This window comes from Urocitellus parryii, chromosome 8, assembly GCF_045843805.1.
Source record: "Urocitellus parryii isolate mUroPar1 chromosome 8, mUroPar1.hap1, whole genome shotgun sequence".
In the NCBI taxonomy this organism is placed as follows: domain Eukaryota; kingdom Metazoa; phylum Chordata; class Mammalia; order Rodentia; family Sciuridae; genus Urocitellus; species Urocitellus parryii.
The window spans coordinates 99,268,936-99,295,695 of record NC_135538.1 but is presented as its reverse complement, the minus strand read 5'-3'; the positions used below and the strand labels follow the sequence as shown (position 1 = coordinate 99,295,695).

The window sequence follows — 26,760 nt, the reverse complement described above, 5'->3', positions numbered from 1 at the left end:
CTGGTATTTCTCCAGGTCCAGTTTTTGGTCCTCTTGTTTGCCTTCTTTAAACTCCCTTAACATCACACAGTGTGTGAGTTGCTCTCCATGCTAACCATTCTCCAGAAGGAATTCCTACATTTCTGCCTGCTGTAGGTTCTAGGTATTTTGTCCATCTGAATCATTGGCACCTCACACTTTGTACAACAAAAAAGTCATTGTCATTTTCATCTTTCCAGCCCACCTGCTTTTGGCCCTGTTCTTTCTCTCTGCCTATCTGTCCCATGGAGTTGAGATAGCAGTGAATTGTGACGACACATAAAACACCAACATAATGATGAGAACACATGAGGCAGTCAGTAAATGCTAATTCCCCTCTTAATGCAATCAATATCTTGATTTGAAACCTTGGAGATAACCTTGACCTCTTCTATTTTGCAGCACATCCAATACACTGTGTTCTTTTGTTTTATTCTACAATCTCTTGCCTCTGACTTCTTTTCCTTCTTAACACCATTTCCTAATTTAAAGCTCTCTATCAGTTAGAAGTTACATTTGCTGCACATGGTAACTGCAACAGTAACAACACAGCAAACTTACATCAGCTTAACCCAGTGGAATTTGATACTTCTCATGGAACATTATGTCTGGAGGTAAATAGACTCAGGCTGGCGTGGTTTATAATGCCATCAGAGAACTGATGTCTCTCTCTTTTCTCAGCTTTCACAAGTACCATTTGTCATCATGCTTTTCACTCTGTGGCCACAAAGTCATGTTCCATCTCTAACTTTACATCTATATTCCAGGCCAGAAGAAAGGAAAGGGCAAATGGTAAAAGGCCAAAGAACTAGAGCCAGGTGCTGTGACTCACACCTCTAATTCCAGCAGCTCAGGAGGCTGAGGCAGGAGGTTCACAAAGTGAAAATCCGGTTTTAGCAACTTAGTGAAACAACTTAGTGAGACCATGTCTCAAAATAAAAAATAAAATAGGTTGAGGATATGGTTCAGTGCTTAGGTGCCCCTGGATTCAATCCTTGGTACCCCCCCCCCAAAAAAAAAAGAAAAGAAAAAAGGAACTCGGTTAAGCACTACCATTTGTTGTGTCACTGCTGTGTCAGGCAGTATGTGATTTATATGTTATATTTAATCCTGATAAGAGTGTTTGTGAGATGGTTTCCTTTCTGCCGCCCCTCCCCCACCTATTACAGATGAAAGCACTGAGTTGCAGAGCAGTTAAGGAACTGGATGAAGATTCTGCAGCCTTAAAATGGCCAAGTTGAGATTTTGAACCAGGTGCTCTGAGTCCAGAGCCCAAGTTTTGTACTACAATCTTTTTGCTTTTCCAGAGAAAAGCACTAATAAATCAGGCATGTTTTCACTTAGTAAAACTCTTGGCCATAACCGAAGCTCCCTGGGCCAGTGATTGCCTGTTCTGGGATGGGTTTACCTTTACTGGGGCAAAGGGGAGGTATGGGTTACAGATCAAGAGCTAAGGTCACGCCAGGAGGTCTACACTGAGTCTTTGCAATAGAAATGGCCACTTAAAGCTCTGACACATTATTAGAACTGCCTTCCACCAAAAAGAAATACTGTAGGAAAGGGAGAATAGGATTTCAGACTATTTACTTAAGAAAATACATTAGTTCCACTCAGTTCCTGCTAAGTAGAGGACTTGCCAGGGTGCTTGTAGCAGAATATTCTAAGAGCAGACTGAAAAATCATTAACATTCATCTTACCATCTTACCCATGGGATCACTCTATAGAACACACATTCACTTTTATGGAAAGTAAAGGTAGAGCATCGGAGGGCTTGGAACAATTTTTATCCCACGTATTGGGTTCTCCAGCCACCTCTCAGTAGGCAGTTCCTGCTAAGCATAACTATCAGGCTCCTGAGTTCCATTTAAAAAATATATTTATTTATTTATTTGTTTGTTTGTTTTAGGTGGACACAATATCTTTATTTTCCATTTTGACCCATGGGAGCAACAACTTGGCCTACGAATTGCTGCTCCCTTATAGAATGGGCCCTGGCTTGTGCCCTCATAATAAATTAGGGGCTCTAAATTTAACTATGTCTGCCTTAAACAATACCACTCCTTGCCATCTATCTCTGCATATATTCCATCTTGCTCAAAGGTTGCTTATGCCTGGGCATTTTCCCTGATGTATGAAAGGAAATGGGCATCTGGCTTCTTCAGGGAAGGAAGAAGTATTGTCTTTGTTACTCGTCATTTTTCCCAAAGTGAGTGGATGATGATCACATTTTGACTTAATATGCCCCATGGCTCTAATTCCTGAAACTATGTGCAGAAAGAGGTTTGAATAGTTTGTGACACTAAAATAGTTCCTTGACAATCATTTATAATTTAGTATACATCACTGGAATTACATCCATTAGTTAAACATAGTCTGCTTTTATAATACATAATGCCATAGGTCATTTAGTTACTGGTGATTTTTATGATGATTTTTATTGTTTTGCCATACTGTAAAAATAACATGTTCACATTTTTTAAATTAAGGGAGTAAAAATTTTTTTTATTGGTTGTTCAAAACATTACAAAGCTCTTGACATATCATATTTCATACATTAGATTCAAGTGGGTTATGAACTCCCATTTTTACCCCATATACAGATTGCAGTATCACATCGGTTACACATCCACGTTTTTACATATTGCCATACTAGTGACTGTTGTATTCTGCTACCTTTCTTATCCTTTACTATCCCCCCTCCCCACCCCTCCCCTCCCATCTTCTCTCTCTACCCCATCTACTGTAATTCATTTCTCTCCCTTGTTTTGTTTTTTTTCCTTTCCCCTCACATCCTCTTATATGTAATTTTGTATAACAATGAGGGTCTCCTTCCATTTCCATGCAAATGCAAATAAATATAAGCAAAAATATGTTGAAAATCTCATATCCCAGAGATGACTTCTAATATTTTGTTTTTTAATATGCATATGAAATGTACTAATTCTATCATACTATTTAACTGACTTTACTTGATAGTCAACCATAAATATTCCTGATATTTTGAAATATTTTATGGAACATTGATAGCTTAATATATTTTGGGTAGACCTTATACTCAAATATTCCATCTACTACTTACTTCATTCCCCATAGGAGACTGTCTTTCATTGTTTTCTTTTTTTAAAATTATCTTCCCAGAGTTTCTTTACATAATATAGGCAAATTTGAATATATATTTTTATTCTCCCATGAGTTTTACACAAAAGCTAGCACTTTGTTTTCATACTCGAATACCTCAATTTTCTAACAATCTTTCACTCTTTCTGCCACATTGTTGATGGCTTCATTATTATTCCATTACTTGATTAAAGTATTTTAACCAATTTCCTATTTTTGGCTATTTAGGCTATCTAAAAACATTCTCATAGATTTATCTTTTCATACAATCCATGATTATTTCCCTAGGATAAATTATTTGGAATTCTTTGCTTGACCATTTGCTCCTTGTTTAAAATGACTCCTGAAAGATTATACCACTTTATATCTCTCCCAGCAACCATCAACAGTAGGTAAAAGGAACTTAATTTAAAAGAGGCTAGTTACAACAGTGAACATTTTGAATATTATATACAAGAAAAAATAAGAATAGAAATTCAGTGGGTTAGTGGTTTTGAAGTCATGGCAGGAGAGGGATTCAGTAAGAGGTAGTCAGGCATCCTTGAAAGAACATGTTGGAATGGAGTGAGACGTGAGTTCTGGTCTTGCCTCTGATGTGAATCTGGGATAGGTCTTTAAGTCTGTTTTCCAATCACTGAAAAAGGGAAGAATGCTTACTGGGTTTATCTGGGTTCATTTTGTTCTAAAAGAATTTATGAATATGTGGGAAACTTTTCTAGCTCTAAAATTCCTCAGTTTTGTAGCTGTTGCTTCTTGTTCAAAGGAAATAAAAATTGAGCTTCTACTTATGGAGCTGTGTTTTGAAGGGACAGGCCTTCCTCTTCCTAATGCTCTGTTATTAATTTCTCTTCATTTCAGTAAAGGCTAAGCTTAAACTTCTCACCGCCACATAGGGTAGCCCCTTAACTTCCATAGATGAGCCTTCACAAAATTCAGGGAGAATTGGAGAAAGAAAGTTAAAACTACAAGAGATTTCTGGCTGCATAGTTATATGCATATTTTTTAAAACACTCAGACATTTATTTTTAGATAGGTAATGTTAATCTGCAAAGCAGGAAGAGACAATCATGTGGTTCCTGTAAATACCAAATTTGGGATGGCGGTGGTATTAGCTTTGGCTCTTTGTGGTGCAGTGATTTAACATATGGCAAAAAGAGAGGCAATGAAAAACTGCCCCCTGTCAGGCCATCCCAATGTGGGCATTGGTCATCAGCCAGCTTCCATGGGCAAGTGTTCTACTGGTCAGCTCTTTGTCAAAGCTGTTTGTCATTAGAAGCTTCCCTGACTCCACCAAGTGAGAACTTTGGTCACTAAGATAAGATTGGTCAAGAATAAATACCATGTCCAGTCATGTCCTTCCTTTCTCTACAGCAAGCAAGCTAAAGAGGAGCCAGGCAAGCAGGAACTGGAAGCCTTAATTGACACAGTCCAGAAGCAACTGAAAGATTATTCATGCAAAGATAACATACATGAAGCATTTCAAGCTCATGACAAGGAAGCATTAGGATATGTGGACAGAGAGATGTTCTTTAAAATCTGTGAATCCTTTAACATCCCAATTGATGACTCCTTGGTTAAGGAGGTTGGTATGAATTCCTTTTGGGGGTTGATTGTAGAGGCTAAGCACCAATCATTCTTTCCTAAAGGCAATTGTATGTGTATTTTGTTTTAAATGAGGGAGATTTAGGATATTCCAATCATAACTACTGTCCTTGATTATGGTATTTTCCCCGATTCTAGCATTGGCATCCTTGTTTAATTTCTGTTGAAGGGCTTCTCAATAAGTGGGCCTGGGACTAGATAGCACAGAGTGTTGATAGACCAATACGTCAGGACTGAAGGAAGGCAGCAGAGATGACCCTGGATGGGGAGCTGCCAAGAGGAGACCCAAAGACTAGTTGATTGAACAGGATGGTGGAAAGCCTTTAATGCCCTTCACGGCCAACGTGTAGCTTAGCCCCTCAGTAGGGCTAGCATGTGGACGCAAACTCTGCCCAAGCAGTATGTAAGGGGTATGGTCAGCCACAAATAGACAAAAGGCAAGGAAGTTCTTCTCCTAGAATTTTCATAAATCAATTAAGTTTCATGCTGTTCCTTCATTACTAATTCCTTTAGTCAGGGTTCCCCTGAAAGTCAGAACAAAATCCATCCCCCTAACACATTTGCCAAGGACTCTGGCTTACTATCTTCAAAATATTCACACTAAGAACATTGAAATTCTATAGCCCTTCTTGAAGATATTTAAGCAAAAACCAAGTTCAGAATTAAAGATTCATTTAGGAAAGGATTTTGTTTAGGCTAAAGTGACTAGGTTATAGATGAGTAGTTTTTATGAACAGGAATATTAGCAAGGAGTAGAGGCGGGCAGAAAGAAGGGTATTTGTTCATGTGGGCCAAACATCCAGTTAACTCCCCATACCTTATATTGACAGCATGCCTACTTTGATTTTTAGTAATTTATACCATATGACATGGAAACTGACTTGGGAGAGAGGAATGGCTGTCATTGGGAAGTGAGACAGGGAAGGGAAAGGTGGGGTAGATTTGCACATGTCTTACAAAGACAACCACAGGAAATCATTCTGTTATCAGTCACAGCTGAGTTTCAGGGGACACAGTATAAACAGTAATAGAACTAGATTCTTTTATTAGGTTGCAGTATTAGGAACCTACTATATAAGAGTCTTATTTCCTGGTAGACAAAGGCTTCTACTTGAAACAATTTGCTTTGAAAATGACAGCACCCTTATAAATATGGGTGTTCATCTTGAAATCTTGGGCAGGTAATTTATACCATCCAACTTTGGTTTCATTAAGTTGAAGATGATGGCAATGTCTGACCTACCTACAAGGTTCATAGGATCATTTATGAATCAACTGAGGATATAAAAACTGAACTTTGGGTTTACAAAGGTGGGGGATAAGTGTGCTCTGCAGTTAAGTTGGAAGCCCACCTGTCTCATTTGTTCTCTTTGCTCTCTTCTGCAGTTAATCAGGATGTGCTCCCATGGAGAAGACAGAATTGACTATTATAACTTTGTTCGTGCTTTCTCAAACTGATATGGCTGATGAGATAATACAATATAATTTTTTTATGTTGGATCCACAATTGGAAATATATCTTGTAGAGCTTCTGAAGTTATATTTCTTTTTTGGTTATATTTCACTTCTCCAAAAATCTCAATTAAATTGGTTTTTATAGGATTAGTGCCTTATTTTGGGTGGTTGGGGTATTGTTATAGTTAATTTTATGTGTCAATTGACTGGGACACAGACTACCCAGATATTTCATCAAACATTATTCTGTTTTTGATTCAGAATACATCTGAATTGGTAAGCAAAGCAGATTGCCTTCCCCAAAGTGGTTGGGCCCAACTAGTCATCTGAAGGCCTGGACAAAACAAAATGGCTGACCCTCCCCTGAGTACTAGCAAATTCCTCCTGCCTGACTGCCTTCAAACTCAATCTGAAACAACAGTCCTTCACCTTCAGGCCTCAGAAAGGAGCTACACCATCAGATGTCCTGAGTCTCAGGCATTTGGACTCAAATTGGAACTATACCCTCAGCTCTCGCTCAGCTCTAGCTTGCCAACTCACCTTCAGCTTAAGGAGCTTAGGCTCCAAAATGTGAATCATTTCTCATGGTAGTAATCATTTATACTACTACTCATTTCTTTCTTTGTATATGTCTATACCCATACATACACATTCTGTTGGTTCTGTTTCTGGAAAACTGTAACATATAGCATGATTAAGGCAGGATGAATGAGAATTTTCTAGAAACATTTGGAATATTGAAAATTAGCGTATAGCATCGCTGTTGCTGCCAGCCAGTGGCCCCCACCACTACCTACCTGCCTGTCCCGATATTGTAGAGAAACATAGTATGTGTTTTTAAAACTCTGGTTCAAGGCCCATTAGTCGACCTGCATTTTTAAAAAATGGAATATAAAAGATCGGTGTGGAACAAATGTAGAGTATGTATTTTCATGAAACTTGTTTCCTGAGTGTATTTGATGGGTTATGAAGTAAAATGTTTTTCTTGCTGTTTAAAAAAGTAGAAAACCTGCTCTTTTAGAGAGTCTGGCATTAAGATAGTGCGGGAAGACTGGTAGCAGTTGTTGGCTCTCTAATGAGTTCTAAATGACTTTCTAGCCAGTGCTGCTCTTTAATCGAAGTCATTTACCAACTTCATCTTTTCAAATGCCATCTCAAATTCTTCCGTGCCATCCAAAATATGGCACGAATGAGGATGGAGTTACACAGGACCAAGGATGCCTGGGCCTCCTCAGAATTGCTGGGAAGCTGCCCTTGATCTTTCCTTCCCTAATGAGCTGTTACCTTTAACCAGTTTAAAGGCTGTAGATGCATTGTTGATGCCTCCTTTTGTTCCAGGTTATTATCTCAGGAAGAACTCATATTTTGTTTCCTTCAGTCATTCATAGCTATTTTAAAATTCTCAAATATTTAAAAAGTCCACTTCAATCTTTAAAAATACTAAATTCTATCCTGTTTTCCCAGCTCAGTCTTGCCTCAGGCCTGGAAGCCATTAGTACAGTGTATGTGTTGGGACAGGCAAAGTCCTTTCTCTGGCTTTTGTTCCCTCTGTCTCTATTCAGGCCAGCTGCTGTTTGGGACCAAGTAGGATCTAGGAAGGGTTAGAGGGCAGAACCAGAGGAAAAGGGAAACTTCTCATTTCTGTCGGGTAATATCATCATAATCTGGGGTGAAGGCTGAGTACCGTGTGTCCAATACCGTGTGTATTCTTAGGTCACCTTCACACAGGGAACCTCCTTGTGCAGGATTCTCAGATGCAAATTGTCTAGTAGCCAACTGACTGCCCTGCTATAACAGTCTGCTGCCCAGGTTCTTCATCTGTCAGAATGGGGCCCTTTCAGCCCTGCCAGGGTGTGCGCACTCATGCTGAAAGATTCTCTTGGTTCTGCAGTTAGGTAGCTATCCTTGAGACTTGTTTTAGATGAGAATCAGGCACCCCAAACCTTGTGCTCTCCAAACTCCAAGAGACACGTCAAATCACATCTGTTAAAGTCATCCCCACCCCATCTACCCCTTACTTAGCTTGCAGACCTGCTATATCCTGATGCCCTTTTCAGAAGTCTGCAGTCTCCAATCCATTCTCCATCATCTCTGCCTCCTGAGGAAGACAGAAACTCACAAAAGCTTTGGGTACCTCCAATGCAAATCTTTCATGGATCAGCTCAATTGGCAGCATGTGGAAATACTTACCAATTTTTGTCCTCGGCATCGGGCCTTAGCTGAAATGGAGATTTAGGAACATCCTCTTACCTGCCCTTTGAAATCCAAGTGTTTATAGACTTTCTCTTTATTTCTCTTTATCTTTTCCACCAGATACAAGAAACATCTTTCTATTCAATTACTGAGTACTAGGATTAAACTTTCAGCCCCACTACAATTAATAGAAGCATCTCAGCTAGGTTGAATAAGGTTCATATATTCCTCAAGTTTGCTTTCTACTTCTCACCTGGCCTCCCTTCCCAAGCTCACCCAAGATTGAGAAGCTAAGATCTGACAGCACCATCACAAGGTATGAGCACTATCTCATGAAAGACCCTAGCCAGCAGGGCATTTCTTTGGTGTCCTCACACTGTTCACCCGTTAAGTTTCCACAAGGCAGCAACTGTAGGAATCACCAAAATCAGAGCAAATCACTTTTTTACTAAAATCCTGAATGGCAGTGCAGCCATTAGATGTCACTAATTACCACATGCCACAGTTACAGCTGGGCTCAGGTGAAGGAAGACAGCAGAGTTAGCTACAGCAAGCAATATTGTAGGAAGAAATGGCCATCATTTCCAATTGGCCACCAAGGAGTTTAATCAGAAATAGAGAATTTCCATTACCAAGTAGCACTGGCATTGGAGGCACACTGGAAGCCACAGCTATCAGCTTTAACTGAAGGATATGTCTAAGACTCATGAGGGTGATTTGTGGATTCAGGGCTAATCATATCTTGTGGAGGAAGATAGTCTGTGAGGTAGCCACTACTGACTATCCTGAGCCGGCACCCTGTCTGTACCACTCGGGGGCCTTGAAAATGCCACCTAATAATTAGGTGTACTAAACCCATGTCTTTGAGGGTGTTTGGGACCAACAAGTAGAGAAGACTTCTCTAAATGTTTCCAGAGAATCGAGATTCACTCAGGTAAGTGACTCCTGAATATCTCGCTGGCACCCAAGTATGAACAGGTTCACTTTAAAAAAATGTTTGACAGCTTTACTTATTCACTATCACCATTTCCTATAAAACAAAAACAAAACCCCTAGCTAGGTCACCTATCTTCTCTCATGAGGGAGGTTAAGTGCTGGAGTCACCTGGTTTCTCACACACAGCAGGACTCCAACTCAACCCTGCCAAAGCTCCCCCTCCCCGATTAGGTCCACTCACCTTCACCTCAAGCAGATGCTCTCTGGTAATTCTCATCCTGTGGGTGTCTATGACTAACTGTACCTGTCACTGAACTCATCTCCTGAGCTTCAGCTACAGGAAACAGCAGGCCATATAAGTGACATCAAAAATCCTAAGTGCCCACCATTACTACTAATACTGGGATGACTTCTAGTCAGCACCAACATACTTGGTGGCACTGAAGCATATGTCCTCTAAGTCAAATGACGTCATATGATAGCAGGCATTAAGCATAGAGAGCTTCCTTCTGGAGCCGCCTGCTCACGAACCCCATGCTAAGAAAATCCCCTTTTCTACTTTACTTGTTATAGATTGAATTAAAATGATACATATTACCATCTAGTACTTTTTATAACTGATTCTCCATCCTTCATTCCAATTCCCTGATTCATATCACCACAGTGAACAAATATATTTCAAGAAACACAAGAAATGACTATGGAGTGAAAAGTTTTAGACATGAGGGCTAAAACTGATGTAAAGTCACTTGTCAAGTAAACATAAGTATCCAGATTAAAAAGCACTCCTACATAGAGGCATGTCAAGTTATTTCAGAGACGATTAAGACTGATAATTCTATGCCTTTTATTCAGTTATTACAGAAAATATTTGATCATTTGTTTCAAAATGTACATTAAAAAATCCATACAAAACTGTAATTTGTTTTAAAACCAGACAGAAACAGTGGAAAAAGGATTTTGAAAAAAGTTCACCAAAAGTAAAATAGACATCCCTCCCCCCAACCCTTTTACATGAAAGCATAAATACGGCAGGTACAAATTTTCCTTGAGTTCCTTGTGGAAATTTGGTCCATAACATGAACAGGCTAAAGTAGAAAAACAAAGACAACTTGTCCACATTTGCATTATGAGTTGCTCAGGGCACCAGCAGCCTCAGTTCATCCTTCAGATGTTTATTTCAGAGGAACTGAAAAGTGAGGTTTGTAGTCTCAACACATAAACACTCGAATCTGCACCCAACAGGACGGTGGTACTCACTCCCACAGCCAGACCTGCTCAGACCTCAGGGCTCTCCACCCAGGGCTGATTCTCCATCCTCTCCATGTGCACAAGAAACTCTGAAACATTTTTACAGAGTGATGGTGACACCACGGGCCTCACACAGATTGTATTCCCAGACGCTGACTTAGGTCCCATCCTGAGGATGTTTTTTTCTCCTTTTCAACAGATTTTTTTATTTTTAAATATAAAGACTTCTAAGATGATACCACACGTTCTACAAGAGGGCCACAGAAACCCACCCAGGATCATGAGTGACAGCAACATGGGGAAATGGCTGACATTTCTTCTGTAAGGGATGATGACTATCCCTCCCAAAGGTCCCTCCTCCCCACCTATTGCAGGGCAATGTAAGGGACAGAAAGGCCTGTGGAAAAGACCACGGGCTGGGAGGGTTATTGCACAACCCGGAAGGGTGGGAACAGGCACGCAGGCAGGTGAGGGGCAGGGAGGAGGTTGTGGCTACTAACACAAGGTCACCCCAATCAGGAGCTATAGCAGTTCTGCAAGTGCTGGACTAAACTCTCTGCCAAACAGGTAAGGAGTTAGGTCTCTGGACCAGGAAGTACAAGTAAACACCTTCCACAAACTTTGGGAAGTGAAATAGATCAGAAGAGGTTACAGCAAGGGTGCCTTTGTTTCTAATATGGGGTGAGAGGAGACAAAGGTCAGGGCTTCTGTGTGAGGCAGGGTACAGGGGCTGCAGGGGTAGTGCTGGAGCCTCGCTGCTTCCCTTCACAAGCACAAGGCACAGGTGCCTGCCCTTGGGCCACTCACAGGCTTCTATAGCCCTCCAGCAGGCCAGAAGTGAGCCCCTACAGGGAGAGGCAGAAATGAAGCAGATAACACAGAGCCTACTACTATGTAGGGAGGGTGTCAAAGTAAATGAGGAAAAACTGTCGGTCCGTGTCCCTTTTATATGTACTGTACTGAGTGAGGTATGATGGTATCCTTGGCTGCATATACTCAAAGCCCAGAGCCCTGGCAACTGGGGGCTGGCCATACAGTACAAACAAAGGCCACACGGCAACATAAGGCACTTATTACACAAGAACAGATCTGCTTAAGACAATCACAAAAATTCTACGGGGGTTGCCAAACACTAAAAGGCCATGTAGAGCCTGCAAGTCTGAATGCTTTTTATCTTCAGGGCTGTGCTGATCCAGCCATCTCCATAAAGAGGACATGAGTGGGAGGTGAGGCCACAAAGGAGGCGTGGCCTTTTCTAGCCTCTCAGGAGGTGTAGTTAATACTCATGCAAACAGGGAGAAGGTGGGAAGCTGGTGAAGGCTTCCTCACAGTGGAGCACGGGCCAGAGGGCTCCAATTTATTCTTAGGTTTTCAAATGAACTGATGGCTCTCCAGTAACCACCACTCTCTCTCCTGAGGAAAAAGACTGTAAGCTCAGGAGCAGGAGAGGAGAAAGACCACCCAACTGCCCTGACTCTCGGTCCCTCAGCCCTCTCCATCAGTGGAGAACAGAGGCCATAAGGGTTTAAGATCCACTTGAGACACTGAAGCCCTTAGACATTAGGGAAGTTAGTTATGTTCAGACAATCCTACCTTTTCCCACCCCAGATATAGGCAAAATAAACAGGAAAGACTGACACCTATCAAAGAAATGCAAACCAAGGCCTTCCATAGCCAAAGGTGTTGGCAAGCCTCTTGTAATTAAAGCTTCCATGTTACGTAACTTTACATTGTGGAATTTTTGGAGGGCATGCAACCTCTTTCTTATTTACCACTGAGACAAAAATCCAGGGGTACTGAGGAAAGAGGTCTGAAAACCTAGATGCACAAACCCACCCCTGGCTTTAGGGTCCCAGGGATTCCAGTCAAGGGAAACACTGTGACGGTAGCCAGAACACATGTCTCTTTTGATTTAAGTGTTGGTAAACTCCCTTTTCCCCCAGAACCATACACTACCTTCAACAAGAACACATGAAACTTATTAATAGTGCAGCTATCAGTGCCTGGAAGGTAAAAATAACTTTCCCATTACTGAACTTGGGAGAATTGGCAGCAGGGGCTCCTCTATCCACCAAAATGGCCTCCCTCTCCTACCACTGCCATCTGCTGGCATCTGAGTGCAGCTGTACCAGTCAGGGATGTAGAGAGGCAGTGACTGAGGTAGATGAGCATCTTTTCTTTTGCCCTTGGCGGATGGTGCTAAGCTGCCTCTCCAATGGAGGGGTCTGCAAGGCCTGCACAAGTGGCTTGGTGCTTTGGGGATAGGATAGACTAAACAAAAATGAAAACATAGCCACAGTGCTCAAGTTAGTACAAGCTAGCCCAACCTGCTCTCAGGATCAAGTGGAATTGACTTATTTAAACTCTGGCAACACGGTTTGTGTCAGCTTGCCAAAGTCTTGACTTTGCTGCGACATAAATGTGCCAGGGAGGCAGGTGGGGGAAGGAAATACCCTAACATTAACCTCTAAGCATCCACAAACATCCCTGAAGCCCAGGATGGCAAGATGTCAGGAAGGAGAGGAAGAAAAATGCACTTTCAAAAAAACTGACCTGCTTTCTAAGGGTAATAAAAAGAAACCCAGGGTAGATCTTTCCAATTCCATGTTTACCCCATGGTCTCAGGGGTTTTTCTCTTAATGCAGAATAAGATTATACAAACTCCCATGACTGAACCAACCCTTGTCCTTTAGGAAACACTCTAAGTTGACCCTAGCTGCAAGGTTCATGGTACCATGCCCAAGGCATGATACACCAGCAGCACTGGAAGCTTGCAGGAGATGTAAGAAACATGGAGCCATGTATCCCGGGACAGAGCAATGAAAACCCATACAAGAGAATGGGGGCGGCTGGATCCAGGACTTCAGCTGCTCTGCTCACTACCACATCCCTAGCCCTCAGAGCACTGCAAGCATGCTCTAAGTATCCACTGGGGGCATGACTCAGCAGCTCAGACTGACTCACCTGAGGGTAAGAGACCTCCTACAGAAGGCTGGTGAGGCTATGACAGCCTGGGGAGAACCCAGAAGGTCATCTGAGCCAATGCGGGAGGAAGGTGGGTTTAAAAGGCTGCTGGCTTGGCTCAATACTCTCTCCATGAGTAGTTTCAGGCCAGGTAAGTATGAACTCAGTTACTGTCTATGTAAGGGCTGTTGGCCTGAAGTGGCAAGGGGGTTTCAGATCAGCTCTGCTGAGTTAATACCAAGCTACCCTGCTTACCAACATTCTTCTGTGCAGCCCAGAGAAGGGTCAGGGAAGGAGAGGAAGGTTAGAGGAAAATGCACACTCTCAAAAACATTGTCCTACTTTCTAAGGGCAATCAAAAGAAACCAAGGGCAGTCTTTCCAATTCTGTATGCTTACCCCAGACAGAGATGGAAGTCTACAGTGGTGTTTGGAAACAGATCCCTCGGTTACTGGTAACTTAAACTTTGTCTACAATGTTCTCCAAGTGACTTGGAGAAGGGGAACTGCCTTGATGAAAAGACCCTTTTCCCCATTTTTGGATAAAAATCCAAGGTCTGATCTCTGCCATGTCAAAGAGAGGGTCAGTATGCTAGGTGACATTAGCATTCCTGTGCCACCAAGAACTGCTCCCTGTTGCCTCAGCACAGGGCTCAGGGGTTCTTAATCAGGACCTTTTCAAGCCTACCTCCTATTCAGGAAGTCCTCGCAAGACAGCTTAAGGACCTGGCAGCGTTGTCTTCAGGTGGAGGGGACAGGAAAGAACATCACAGGGAGGGAGACAGAAGACTTCTGTCAACAGGGCTCTTCTGCTCATCCTCATCCAGCTAGAAGAGCGACTCTGAGTCAACCCTAGCTCTCGCTGTAGTTGTGCTCAATAAACATCAGCAAGCGACAAGGATTCCAAAGAACACTCACAAGTAAGGCCAGAGGGCAGATGGCCAGGTGACCCTCTCTGGGGCACCAGGGGACTGGTGTAGGGTGGAGCCCTTGAGGCTTAGTGTTTCTGCAGCTACAGAGATGAAGTCAAGGTAGAAAGTTTGACCTGACAGGGTTGGCTGGTTCTGGACTCCAGACCAGCGCATCTCAGGCAGGTTTGCTAACTGTTTGGTTTTGAGTGCTGGTGAATGGTTGAAGAAACAACAGCGGTTGGCATTGCTGGAGAATGGCCCAGGCTGACTCCTGTGTCTCCTGTCGTGTTACGAGTCTGCCTGCTGCTCGGCATGCTTTGCTCTTGCTCTACAAGTGGGAAGACTTGTCCTCCTTTAGCACTTTCCTCCAGAGTGAGTACAGGCTGGTTTCAATACAACTCCAGCACGGGAAGCCCTCTGGAGTCATGGGACCCAACAGAGTCAATATCGTCCTCCTGGATCATGTTGCCATGTCCCAAAGCCAAATGCCTCGGCATTCACAACCAGCAGTGGCTGCTGTGCCTCAAGATGGCGTGTGTAGAACTGGAATCAGACACCTCATCAGTTAATCAGCACCAAGGAGATTACGATCCAAGAGGGCAGGCCTCTCCTCTTCCTGCCCATCCGCATAAGGACCACCAAGGGGCCTGCTACCAGCCCCACGTGAAGCTCCTTGGCACAAGGCTTCCAGATGGACAGGTCCTGGGAGTGATGGACAGGACCACAATCTTAGCTCCCTCCCATGGTAAAAACCAGACACAGAAAAATTGCACGTTAAAGTGAAATAAAGAAGTAAGAAGAAAAAGCAGCAGCCACGAAGGAAGAGAAAAAAGAGGTGAGCAGAAGAATAACCATGAGGATCTAGGTTTCTAGAAAACCCAACACAGGACAGAGGTGAGGCCGTAAGTGGCTTGAGGGAGTGACAGAGGAAGATTTTTGGCTTTATTGAGAATGGTTTATGGAAGAATAAGAAGAGAAAGCCAAGAAGAAACAGAAACCCCCCCTCTCTGAAGACAGGTTTCTGCTATTTGAGACGGAGCATGTCAAGGAGGAAGGAGGAGGCAGTGTTGGGGGCCTGGGTTCCTTGCCTCCCTGTTGGGCCCCCACCAAGAGGATTCCTGTTCTCAGCACTTTGGCCTTAAGGAGACTTGAGTTTCTTAGTCCGTGGGGATGTTCCATTCTCTGCTTTCACAACTCCATTTTCATGATAACCTGGGAAGTGGAAAGAGACAGACATATGTGGGGTTTCTGCCAGGACTGAAGCAGGAGAACAAAGGATAGGGGCAGATCAAGGAGTGGGGCCACTCAGCCCTCCTGATGTACCCCCAAGAGCCAAAGTGGACATTGGGCAGCAGTTTCCTATAGCAAATAGAAGTGTTGACAGCTCTGGGTAGGTTTCTGCTTTCCCCAGTATCTTAGACAAATGGCTCCATTTGAGGTGCTAGGTTACTGATTGTGCTAAAGCCTAGGGGCTGGGGATGACACACAGAAACAGGTATCAGGTAGATGCCCTCCTGCCCAGGCCTGGGGCTGAGGTGAGAGCTCCCTGGAGTCACCTAAATGATGCTAGTGCCCACAGTTCCTTTCAGGCTTCTACGGGGCACCAACTCATTTCAGCAATAGCTCCTAAGAATGGGGGGCAACAGAGAGAGGGTACAAAAGGCTTTAGGGAAAGGCCTTACTCAGATGCCTCAAACTCCTCTGGCAGAAAAATTGTGCCCTTTTATTGTTGTGGAAAAGACTTCCATGTGCTTGATCCAAATCAAATAGGCACTTCAGAGGCAGCCTCTGGCCACTCCCCAACCCCCAGGCCTCCTCCTCACATCCAGCTGCGCACGTGTCTGCTTCAAACACATAAGCCCTTGCCAAGCAGGCAGCTGCCTGGAGAAAGGCAGGTGAGTCAGAAAACAGATCCCAGTGCAGACAAGCTCCCAGGCTGGACAGGAAGTGAAGGGCTGGGAATGCTCAGGGACCTATGGGGGTAGGTAATAAGTGGGGTGTGTGTAAGGGCCAAAGGACAGGTAGGTGTCCCACCCCTGCCACCCACTTAGCACTGTGTCATTGTGAGTCATTCCTGAACAGAGAAGGAGCCAACAATCCAGGAAGCAGAGGTAGGCCGAGATGCAGAACACAAGGGCAGGTGAGGACACAGCAGGGTACTGTGTAGCACAGGGCATGGGTGGGGGTGGCAGCAGCAGCAGCAGCAGCAGCAGAACTTGGCTGGGCTCCAGAAACCACCCTGAGGACATGTTTCCCGCCAGGGGTCCCCACCCAGCACAGCCCTGCCCCACAGTGGCCTGGGATCCTGGCCTAGTTAGGGCCAGCCCTGCCCACACTCTGTCCTTGGCCCATGCCCAGCCACGCGCCAGTCACGGAGCCCCAGGCCCAGGGAAATAGTCAGGAAGGAGGAGCCAGCAAGACTCGTGTGTGGCGTGCCCAAGAGCCGCCAGCTCCTCCCCACCCATCCCAGACAGACCTCACCCTCTCTTAGCCTCGGGCCCTGGCACTCACCAGATTCTCTCTTGATGAGCCTGGCTGGAAGCCTTGGGGCAGCTGGGACTCTCCGCTTGGCGTTCTGCTCATTCCAGTATTCCCGCCAATGCCTCAGCTGGGAGTGGATGAAGCGCCACATGAGCCAGGCCTGGGCAGCACACACCAGCAGTAGCATGCAGAGCCTGTGAGGCATGAGGGCGGGGCTTAGACCAGCGTCATCAAATGGGGAGACAAGGCCTGGACTGTACGGCTTCCATGGCCAGTCCCCTCACATTGCCACTATCATTAGGAAGAGCATGTGCTGTGGTCATTATACTAGCACACTTCAGCAATGCTGAAGTAAGAGAGATGGGAAAGAGGTGGTTATGCATCAAGCTCCACAATCACACTACTCTCATGCCTGGGAGGAACCTCATATCCATAGCACAGAATAAGGCTAATATAAACTCCACAGATATGGGTAGAATTCAAATGACTGAATTATGATATACCTGAAATAATTCTGAGAGTGGCTTCTCATCCAGCATGTCACTTAAAAGAGCAGCAACCTTGGATAGTCACACCTTCCAAGGCCTGTGTACTCATGGTAGCATATGGCTTCTGGTTGTTTCCCTTGACCACCAGCCAACCTCTGGATGATAGGGGTTTAAAGAGTCCTCACATGGTTGTAAGGATCAACTGAAAGACCAGACGTAAAACCTCTTGTGCACCACAAAGTGTTGCACAAAGGTAAGAGGATTTGTATTTGGATTGAGATCCTGACTGCAGTCTGAGCAAACCAGAGCCAGGAAGTAAAGAAGGTTTTGAGGGAAGCAGAAGGCTGGTATCTCCTCTCCCCTCAGGCCTGATGTTTAGAGATTTCCAGCTAAACCTCAGCATTTGGGAGACTCAAAGGTCTGCTGCCTCTTGACCTTCTGCAGGAGCTGTGCCAAGTTCAGAAGGTTCCAGCAGGTCTCAGGGAGCCCTGATTCATCACCTTGGGCTTCTGCCCAACTCACCTGCAAAGCAAGGTATTGAAGTTCCCTTTCTCAGGGTCAAATGCCTGGTTTTCCATGCGAGCCAGTCCAAAGCCAATGGCCAGTACAGCGAGGGTGAGAATGAAGAGGCGTGTGACCCCAAACACAGCAGCCCAGGCATTAAACCTACTCACAGAGGCAGAAAACAGATGTTAATCTTTACAGCTCTTGAAAGAACCTTCACTCAGACCCTGAGTGGGAAGAGGACTCAAAGAGGGCCTAGTAAGGTACTTGAGAGGTATCTTCAGTAAGATGCTCCCCCACCACCAAAAAACCTTAGGTGCAGCCTGCAGACAAGTAAGCACGTAAACCCAGGACAAGAGCCTCTACCCGCTCAGGTCTCAGGGGAGGCCCATGTTCCTAAGGCCTCTGAGTGGGCCAGTCCCTGGCAGCTCTACTTACAGTTTCTCATTGTTTTCGTCTGCGAAGTAGAAGAGTCGTGCCATGTGGAAGAGGAACTCAGTGGAGTACTGCAAAAGCAGCAAGATCAGGCCCAGGCGGCTCAAGCTGCAGACAAAAGATGAGCTTTACCCTCCCCACAAGCAGAAACCATGGCCCCATCTTGTCCTAGGCTGTCCCATGTGCCTGGACACTGCTTTCTACTCCACTTGCTGGGCAGGCCCTGATTCATCCTTTAATATTCAGATTAGCTATTGCACTTTTAGGAGTTTTTCCCAAAGCCTAACCTCCCTCGGCTCTTCCCTGCCCTATCTGGGTCAGTTGCCCTTGTCTGTTCCCACCATGGACCTGACATAGGCTCTTCATAGCACTCACTCATCATCCTGCTAGAACCAAGCACATAAAAGGTGCTCAGAACAAGTGTGCAGAGGTTGGAAACATAAAGGGTTCCTGCTATGTGATATCATTACCCAGTCCTTCAAGCTGAGAGTGGGGAAGCAGGAGGCACTCTTCCTGTGTGGTGCTCCGTGCAAAACCATTGGGGAGATGGTGAAGAGTGGTTTCCTTAGACCCATGCTACATGTGACCCATGAGCATCCAATACCAGGCAGAGCTGGCACACACAACCTGCACCCCTCCAAGGCCCATCCAGGAAGTGACTTGGCTTTAGGCCTCTCTGGGAGACCAGAGGTTGAGCAATGCTACCCTCCTGGACTCTATTAACCCAACCCAGTCATTCTCACAGGATGCCTGCTGTGAGAACCCAGGAGACAGGGGCTCGCAGACCTCCAGGCACTAGCAAAAGTTACACATAGCAAGCACTCAAATGACAGCCTAGAGGAAGTATAGGGTGCTCAACCCTATGTGAATAAAGCTCAGGTGAAGTCCAAATTATAAATGAAATGACCTTTTCATCCTACATAAAAGAGACCCTCAAGATCAAACTCTAGGGCTAGGGTGTGGCTCAGTGGTAGAACGCTTGCCTAGCATGTGTGAGGTTCTAAATAAAAATAAAGGTCCACCAACAACTAAAAAAAAAAAAAAAAAAGAAAAAAAAAGAAAAGATCAAACACTATAGCAACTCTGTGTACTTCTAGAAAAATCAAGCAGTAAACTACTCTTCATGACATTATAAACCAAAGAGAAGGGAATCCTAGGGTCATGGGCTCAAGCAGCACTTGGACACTGAGGTGGAAGCCCAGCTTCAGGGGACCTTTAATCTGCAAAGCCATGGTTCAAGGGCCAGCATCTGTCAAAGTCTTCTCTGGTTTTCTTCAGGTTGAGGCTATCACTCTCTGACTTCCCATGGCTGGTGAAACAGACCTTATTATAGTGCTCATCACAGTAAATTGTCCTTACAGTAAATTGTCTATATCTCTCCTACCAGATAGAGAATGAACCACTGAAGATCAAACAACGTTCTATTATCCTTCTCTGTGTCCCCATGTCTTAGCATGGTACCTGATACACAGAGGGCATCTAATCAATGCCTTCTAATTGAATGATTGTGAATAGCAGGGACATAAGAAGGAAAGGAACTCTGGTGGCTCAAGGTCTCACTCACTTTAAGAGGTATGCTCCGGCTATGTGGATCAGGTACAGGCAAATGTACTGGAGCTGGCGGGGAATCTCCTCCTGGAAACAAAAGAGCCGCAGACAGTAAACTTGTCCCTTCCCTACCTGAGGATGCAGGGAATGCAGGGAAAGCGTGAGGGCCAGGTCCCCTAACCCCTCCAGGACTGGGTGGCTTTAACTCATAGTACATGTCACACCAGAGTCCGGTCGTGCTGGGCTGCTGCAAAGTTCAAGGGTGAGGCAGCGGCTTCGGGTCTCGTTTCAGAGGGCAAGGTGTGGATTGAGGAGTAGAACATGGCGACTGGGGAAGAGGGCTTTTGGAATTAATTCAGAGTGAAACAATTTTTTTAAAAAGCTGTGGGAGTGGCAAACATCTCTCCAGGATCTTGACATTAGATTTTGCCCAAAGCCACACTCCTGAGAGAGGCAGGCAAGAGACTGACACTGGTGGCCGCTCATGAGGTTCCAAAAGGCACTACCACAGAGGCTGAGTTAGCATTTACCTCAAGCACCAAACACCCCATCACCAGCCCACACCCTGTGCTCTGGAGAAAGGGAAGGGAGGCAGCAAAGGGAACACAGGAGGGGAGTAGAGAATGAAGGAACTCCCTGGAGTGGCAGGAAAAGCACATACTCACCTTCCGTACCTTCTGGAAGTAAAGCTCAGGAAGTGCATGCAACCAGTAGGCCAGCTGGCACAGGTAGAAAAACTTCACCTGGAAGCTGGAGAAGAGGGAGGAGTCTCAAAGAGGGTACAGCACCACATTCCGCTGGTGCTTGCCAAGCACGCAGGTCCAGGAGCTCGGGGGCAAGGCCTGCCACCACTACATCCACAGTGGCCATGCCATATACAAGACCATCTAAAGGGACATGTAAAGTCCATGGAAGAAAAAAGCAGTATCACAAGTGTACAAAGGAGGAGGAGTTCTTCAGCCTCCAGAAGGGAAAGCTGAGGAAGGTGCTGATTCCAGGGCACTTTGGATGGACATGGTGACCATAGAACACAATGAACAATGGCTGGATTAAAGTAGCAAAGGAAGATCTAGCTCAGCTCTACATCCTTTGCTATTGTTGCTCTGAAAGGTCATAGGAGAGGCCTCCTAGAAACTAGAGATGGGCCTGAGACATGGCAGCACCAGAGAGGCACAGGATGCTGCCTCTGACAGAGCATCAGCCACAGAGGATGGACAGGAAGATGTGCTGTGAATGGCACAAAGCCAAAAGACTGTGGGGAGTTCTACTTTGTATCTGTCAGTTTAGGTGCCTCTGTGGGAAGAGCCAGTGCAGGTGACATTCCATTTGGGGATTCTCTGGGAGGAAACAGCCATACACAGGCCTACTGCCCACAACATCATGCCTGAATAGGCTCAGGACATGATCTGGTCCTCATGCCAGTTGGCCCTGTAATGTTCTGGCCACACTGTGGGATGAGAAGCCAGGGGACCACTTGTTCCTCCCTGGGGACCAGGCACAAGAATACTCACGAGAGGTACACATGTGGGTAGTCTTCCCAGAGGCTTCTTGGGTTTGTTAAGTATCCTTCCTGTGGTGGGTGAGAAGAGAGCACTTAGAGATGTGAACATGGGACCCACTGGGGTCCTGTCACTGGTCCAGGGGTCATGCCTGCACCCAACCCCCACATGCTGAAAAGAGTAAGGAACAGGAAATGTGAAGACATAGAATGCCTATACCTGGGACCCACTGGCTCTCTTCCACCAGTGAGAGCCATAATCTAGTGGGAAGTGCCATGTTCAGGCTCTGGATACCTGGGTCTGAATGTGGACCTGACATGTACCAGCTGTCTCTACCAAACAAATTCATTTGTTTCCATAATCTGTAAAATGAGGTTATGAATACTATCTCAGCAGAGTTATTGTTGGAAATCAACCTGATAGTTCCTGGACAATGTCTAGTATGATGCCTGGCCTGTAGACACTCAGAAAATGCTTACAGAATGAATAAGCAAACGTACTAGAATCAACTTCCACTGGAAAACTGAAAGCTGAGACTGACTTTTCAGATCACCATAAATAAGAACAACAGCAGGGCCCTGCAAACCTCACTGTGCATCAGAACTCTGACCCCCATCTTATGTTGCATCATGATTGCCACGTGTCTCCTCCAACACTCTAGTGAAGTTCCATCACACTAGAGCATTTTCTTGCCCTCCTTTATGTCCCTAACAAGTAGCCCCACACCCTATACACAGAGGGGGAAGTAACCTGAAAACCTTCCCATCACACAACATCTAGAAATGGAATATAACAAATATGCTTTTAATAGCAAAGCAGAGCTCACAAGAAGATAAGGGAAACCCCACCCCCACCCCCACCTCCAGGACCCAAAGAAACAGGGAACTAGAAGCCAGAGCAGTAAGTGACCTGTAGCAGCCCAGAAGGCACAGTCTTAGGACCAGGGTTGTAGTGCCCACACAGAAGACAGTGCCTTGGGATGTGGAACCCAAGATGCTAGTATGAAATGAGGACCCTTGAAGGGCTACAACCTCAGAGAAAAAGTAGTCTAGAAAGTGTTGCTGATCAAAAAAAAAAAAAAAAAGTCTGCTTAGTCAGGCCAAGGACGAAAACAAAAATATTTGCCCCAAATACCCACAATGTCAGGTTTGCTCTCACCTGGGTCTGGAGTTCAAACCACCTCAGTGATTCAGGAACCACCAGGCTGATAAATCAGTACTAACAGCATGTTGTAGTCCAGTGATACCCTGAGGACATACCATCACCTAAGGATACATGGGATTCCCACAGATAAACCCTTGAAATGTAAAAGATGAGCTTATAATCCAAGATTGTAAAACATAGGAGGAAAAAGTCCACCTTCAGCAAGAATCAACTGACACAGAGTCTAATAACAATATGTTAGTTGAATAAATGAATGATGGATGCTTTAAACAATTTCTTCTGGGGGAAAAAAAAACAAGGGCTCTTGTTTGTTACTCAGAGAAGTTTAGATTAGTATGACCTCTTGAAGAGAGAAATGGAATAGAGAGAAAAGATCTGAAATGAGATAGATGGTTTTTCAGTAGCACAGCTAAAAATCTAAGCTAGGCCACCAATTTCCTGGTTCTAGAACTCCAAGAAGGTTACTTCAGTAATCAGAAAATCAGTTAAGCTGGTAGCTGTATGGTTTAGACGTGGTATCCCCCAAAAGCTCATATATGAGACAATGCAAAGTTCAGAGGAGAAATGATTGGGTTATATCCTTAACCTAATCAGTGATTAACTGAGTGGTAACTGGTGGCAGGTGGGGTATGGCTGCAGGAAGTGGTTCATTAGGGATGTGGCTATGAGGTATATATTTGTAGCTGGCAAATGGAGACCTCTCTCTCTGTTTTCTGATCATCATGTGAGATGTTTCCCTCTGCCACACTCTTCTGCCATGATGTTCTGTCTCACCTTAAGCCCCAAGGAAGGAATGGAGTTTACTGTCTTATGTATGGAGACTTCTGAAACTATGAGTCCTAAATAAACCTTTTTTCTTCTACAATTGTGCTTGTGGAATCTTTTAGTCACAGTGGTGAAAAAGCTGTCTACAATGGTGGATTTGATGAAAAGCCTGAGAACCTTGACTGTTTGCTCCAAAGGTAAGAGCAGGGGTTTTACAATGCTCAGGGGATGAGAAGGTCAACTGGTTTAGTGAAAAGCACTCTAGTCTACTGTCTGTTGGATCTGAGATTGTATTTCCAACTGAGGCCTGGTCCACCCTCGATCACTAACTGCCCTCTGGCCTATCATTTTGGGTACAATCCACACTGCCCCAGTGCCATAACTTGGGACCCCATGAGTACAATGACCTGATAGACCCAATCAGATACACTTCCCAATGCAGTCACAATAACTTACACTGGAAGGAAAAGTCTCACTAGAACCCTATAGCCCCAATTACAATCTCTTCTCACACCTCCACCCCACTCCCTTGGTCACACACAGAGGCAGGAAGCTGTGGACATCAGGGAGGTGGCAGTGAGCTCTTTCACATACCCACATTGCTGCTACCCATTCGCCTCCCCTTTCTGCCATTAACACATCAGATCTGACCCCAGGCACAGTGACACCTGGTCTTCCACACTCTCTTGCTTCCTTCCAGGGAAATCAGAGGGGTGAGAACAACCCTTCCTAAAGGAAGCAGCAATGCACTTCACAGGAAAAACGGTACTTCTGGGACTGAGGTGGAAGAGGCGCTTCTGCCAAAAAAAAAAAAAAAAAGATGGGCCAAGAAAAGCAGCGCTGTGAGAATGCTGCAGCCTGCAGGGTCTTGTGACTTGCAAATGGGAACCCCCTCTGCTTGGCCTCTTCACTTAAGAGACAAAGAGGTCAGAATCTGGAAGCCAACACGCCAAGAAAACTCTCCAGAAAAATGCTGCCTTCTTGTGAATGTCCAGTCCACTGGGACTGGAGGAGGATGGGCGGAGGGAGGAAAGCTAAGAAAGCCAGAGGAAAAATGACTCATTGCTCTGAGAACAGCCTTTTCCAGACCTCTGTCCAGGCAGCTGTCTGAGGGAGAGCTGGGCTGGGCCACCTCTGAGCTGAGACATGCCAAGACACCTGAGTTCCTGGGGCCCAGAGAGGCACAGCAAGCACCTGTAACTCCTTCCGAACCCCATCCGCCCAAGGCCTCTGCAGATGGTTTGGGGGAGTTCTTGAAATCCTTTGTTCTCTTGTGACTCTGCACATCAACTCATAAGCTAAGCAAGGCCTCAGCATGCTGGAGCGATTCCTTCTGCTTCCACAACAGCCTTCCTTTCTGGGGAATGATCAGAAAGAACCACAAAAACAGCAGAAGCCAGACATAACCCAGCCAGTTGCTAGAATCAGGCGTTCCCTATATTATTTGTTCATCAGGAACAACCATGTGCTACAAATCTGCTCCAAGGTGACTAGTCTATTAGTAGCAATCAGTTCTGACACTAATTCCCCTCCATCAGATTCTCACTGACCAGTGGGTTTTAGGTTTTAAAATATGAAAGTCAGACATACCAAAGAAGTCAGGCAAATGCTCACCCACCCTGCAGTCTTCAGTGGAGTTTTATTATGGTTTTTTTTTTCCCCTGAACAACAAATGATATATCAAAGATAAATTGAAAGTCAAAGGTTGATGTTCTTATTTGGTTGTCCAGCCATACTCCCATCACTCTGACTGCACATATACTAGAAAAATGCCTAAATCAAACACCAAATAAAACTGGTATTTTTGGTAAGAGGGATTTGGGATATAGTTTTCCTTTTTTTAAAAACTTTTTTGTATTACTTTAAAAACATGATCATCTATGATGTTTATGAAAATCATTAATTCATTACATTAAAAAATTGTTGAAGGCTAGAGAAATAAGATCATGTGCAGCCTATTCATTCCTCACAGCCAATATTTAATGAGCACTTAGTATACGTCAGGCACTCTATAAAGGGTATAGCATAAGCATGGTGCCTACTAGCAAATAGCTCAGGGTCCAGTGTGAGGCAGGCACAGAGAACTACACATGAACCAGAAGAACACCAGTAATGGGTGCAATGCATAAAATGCAAATGAGGGGCATTCTGTGAGCAGGTAACACTTAGGTGGACACTGGATAGCAAGAAGGAGATGGCCATGTGATGCCTGTGGAAGTAGCACTTGAGCAGAGGAACCACTAGTGCAAAGTCTAGGAAACAGAAATGGCCAGAACAGTAAGAGGAACAAAGGTGGACACAGAGGGCTGTGTCCCCTCAGATCAGACCAGTTAGGCCAGCAGGGCCCATATGACATGAGTGAGGGGGGGAAAAAAAACAATTTTACTTCAGCTATGAGAAAAGCTTTTAAGCAGGGTAAATGCATGATTTTACCTGGGTTTTGTACAGATCCATCTGGTAGAGCAGTTAATGGGTTGGGGCAGGGAGGCACAGAGTGGACACAGCCTCCCTCTGGAAGGAGGGAGGTGTGCAAGTGAGAAATAACAGGCACTCAGGATTTACAACCTCGACACTGCTGACATCTGGGTCAGAAAACCCTTAGCTGTGGGATTTGTCCTCTGCAGTGAGGGGTATTTGGTAGCATTCCCGACTCCACCCACTGTGTGCCAGCAACTTGTTGCCAGGTGTCCCCAGAGGGACAAATTCCTAGACCACTGGGCTAGGGGTAACTATACAGGTAGAAAGCAACAGACAGAATATCAGTGTGTTCTGGAGCACAGAGCTGCTGGACCCACTGATGAGCTGACTGGAAAATGAAAAAAAGAGAAGAATCATGAAAAATTTGCATCATAAGAGAAAACTGAGTTTAAAAAAACTAGCGTTTTTTTACTCCTTTTATAGAATTCCTCTTGCTCCTCCATCACTTTCCTCCCACACAGATAATGAGGCAAGGAGTCTAGCGGTGTTACTAAGAGGTAGGATCACCAGAACACTGTATGTTTCCCTGGTCTCTATGTCCTGCTGAACGTGCTGAGTAGGGAACTGCTCTCACCACCCCATAAAAGACTGTTTGGAATTTCCCCAAGAAAAGCCCTCCATGCTTCCAAACTAATTTCCATCATCCTTTTCTAGTCTGTAAAGGACTGAGAAGCAACAGTTGAGTGCTTCACACGCTAAAAAGGGTATTGTAACTTCGCTCTGGCCTCCAAATCTGGCCCCCATGTGTCACAGCTAGGGTGGAATGTCTGGGGGTGAGGCTGAAAGGGTAAAGTGAGTCACAGATGAGGCAATATTTCCCATGAAAGATCAGTTGAGTTACATGTCCTTTGGTATCCTGAGGTCATTCTACCTCAAAGCAGCTAAGGTCTCCAGAGGTTGGCATGAACTCACTGGGGGTGGGGAGAAGCCTGAAACTCCAGTTTCAGGACA

General features: G+C 44.9%; 2 protein-coding genes across 3 annotated transcripts in view; one reads left to right on the top strand and one right to left on the bottom strand.

Moving 5' to 3' along the window:
- Window positions 1-6,196, top strand: part of Efhc1 (EF-hand domain containing 1) — a 52,621-nt gene extending 46,425 nt beyond the window's left edge. For both annotated transcript variants that reach the window (XM_026400896.2, XM_026400897.2), the window contains 2 exons: window positions 4,508-4,718; window positions 6,125-6,196. In XM_026400896.2, coding sequence (XP_026256681.1) covers window positions 4,508-4,718; window positions 6,125-6,196 — 283 coding nt within the window. The remainder of the gene's footprint in view (window positions 1-4,507; window positions 4,719-6,124) is intronic.
- Window positions 6,197-10,238: 4,042 nt separating this feature from the next.
- Window positions 10,239-26,760, bottom strand: part of Tram2 (translocation associated membrane protein 2) — a 76,767-nt gene continuing 60,245 nt past the window's right edge. Inside the window, exons 5-11 of the mRNA XM_026400898.2 lie at window positions 21,415-21,473; window positions 20,569-20,653; window positions 19,920-19,990; window positions 18,359-18,463; window positions 17,939-18,082; window positions 16,959-17,122; window positions 10,239-15,659 (exon numbers count right to left, since the gene is read on the bottom strand). Of these exons, the coding sequence (XP_026256683.1) occupies window positions 15,586-15,659; window positions 16,959-17,122; window positions 17,939-18,082; window positions 18,359-18,463; window positions 19,920-19,990; window positions 20,569-20,653; window positions 21,415-21,473 (702 nt within the window). The 3' untranslated portion in view covers window positions 10,239-15,585. The remainder of the gene's footprint in view (window positions 15,660-16,958; window positions 17,123-17,938; window positions 18,083-18,358; window positions 18,464-19,919; window positions 19,991-20,568; window positions 20,654-21,414; window positions 21,474-26,760) is intronic.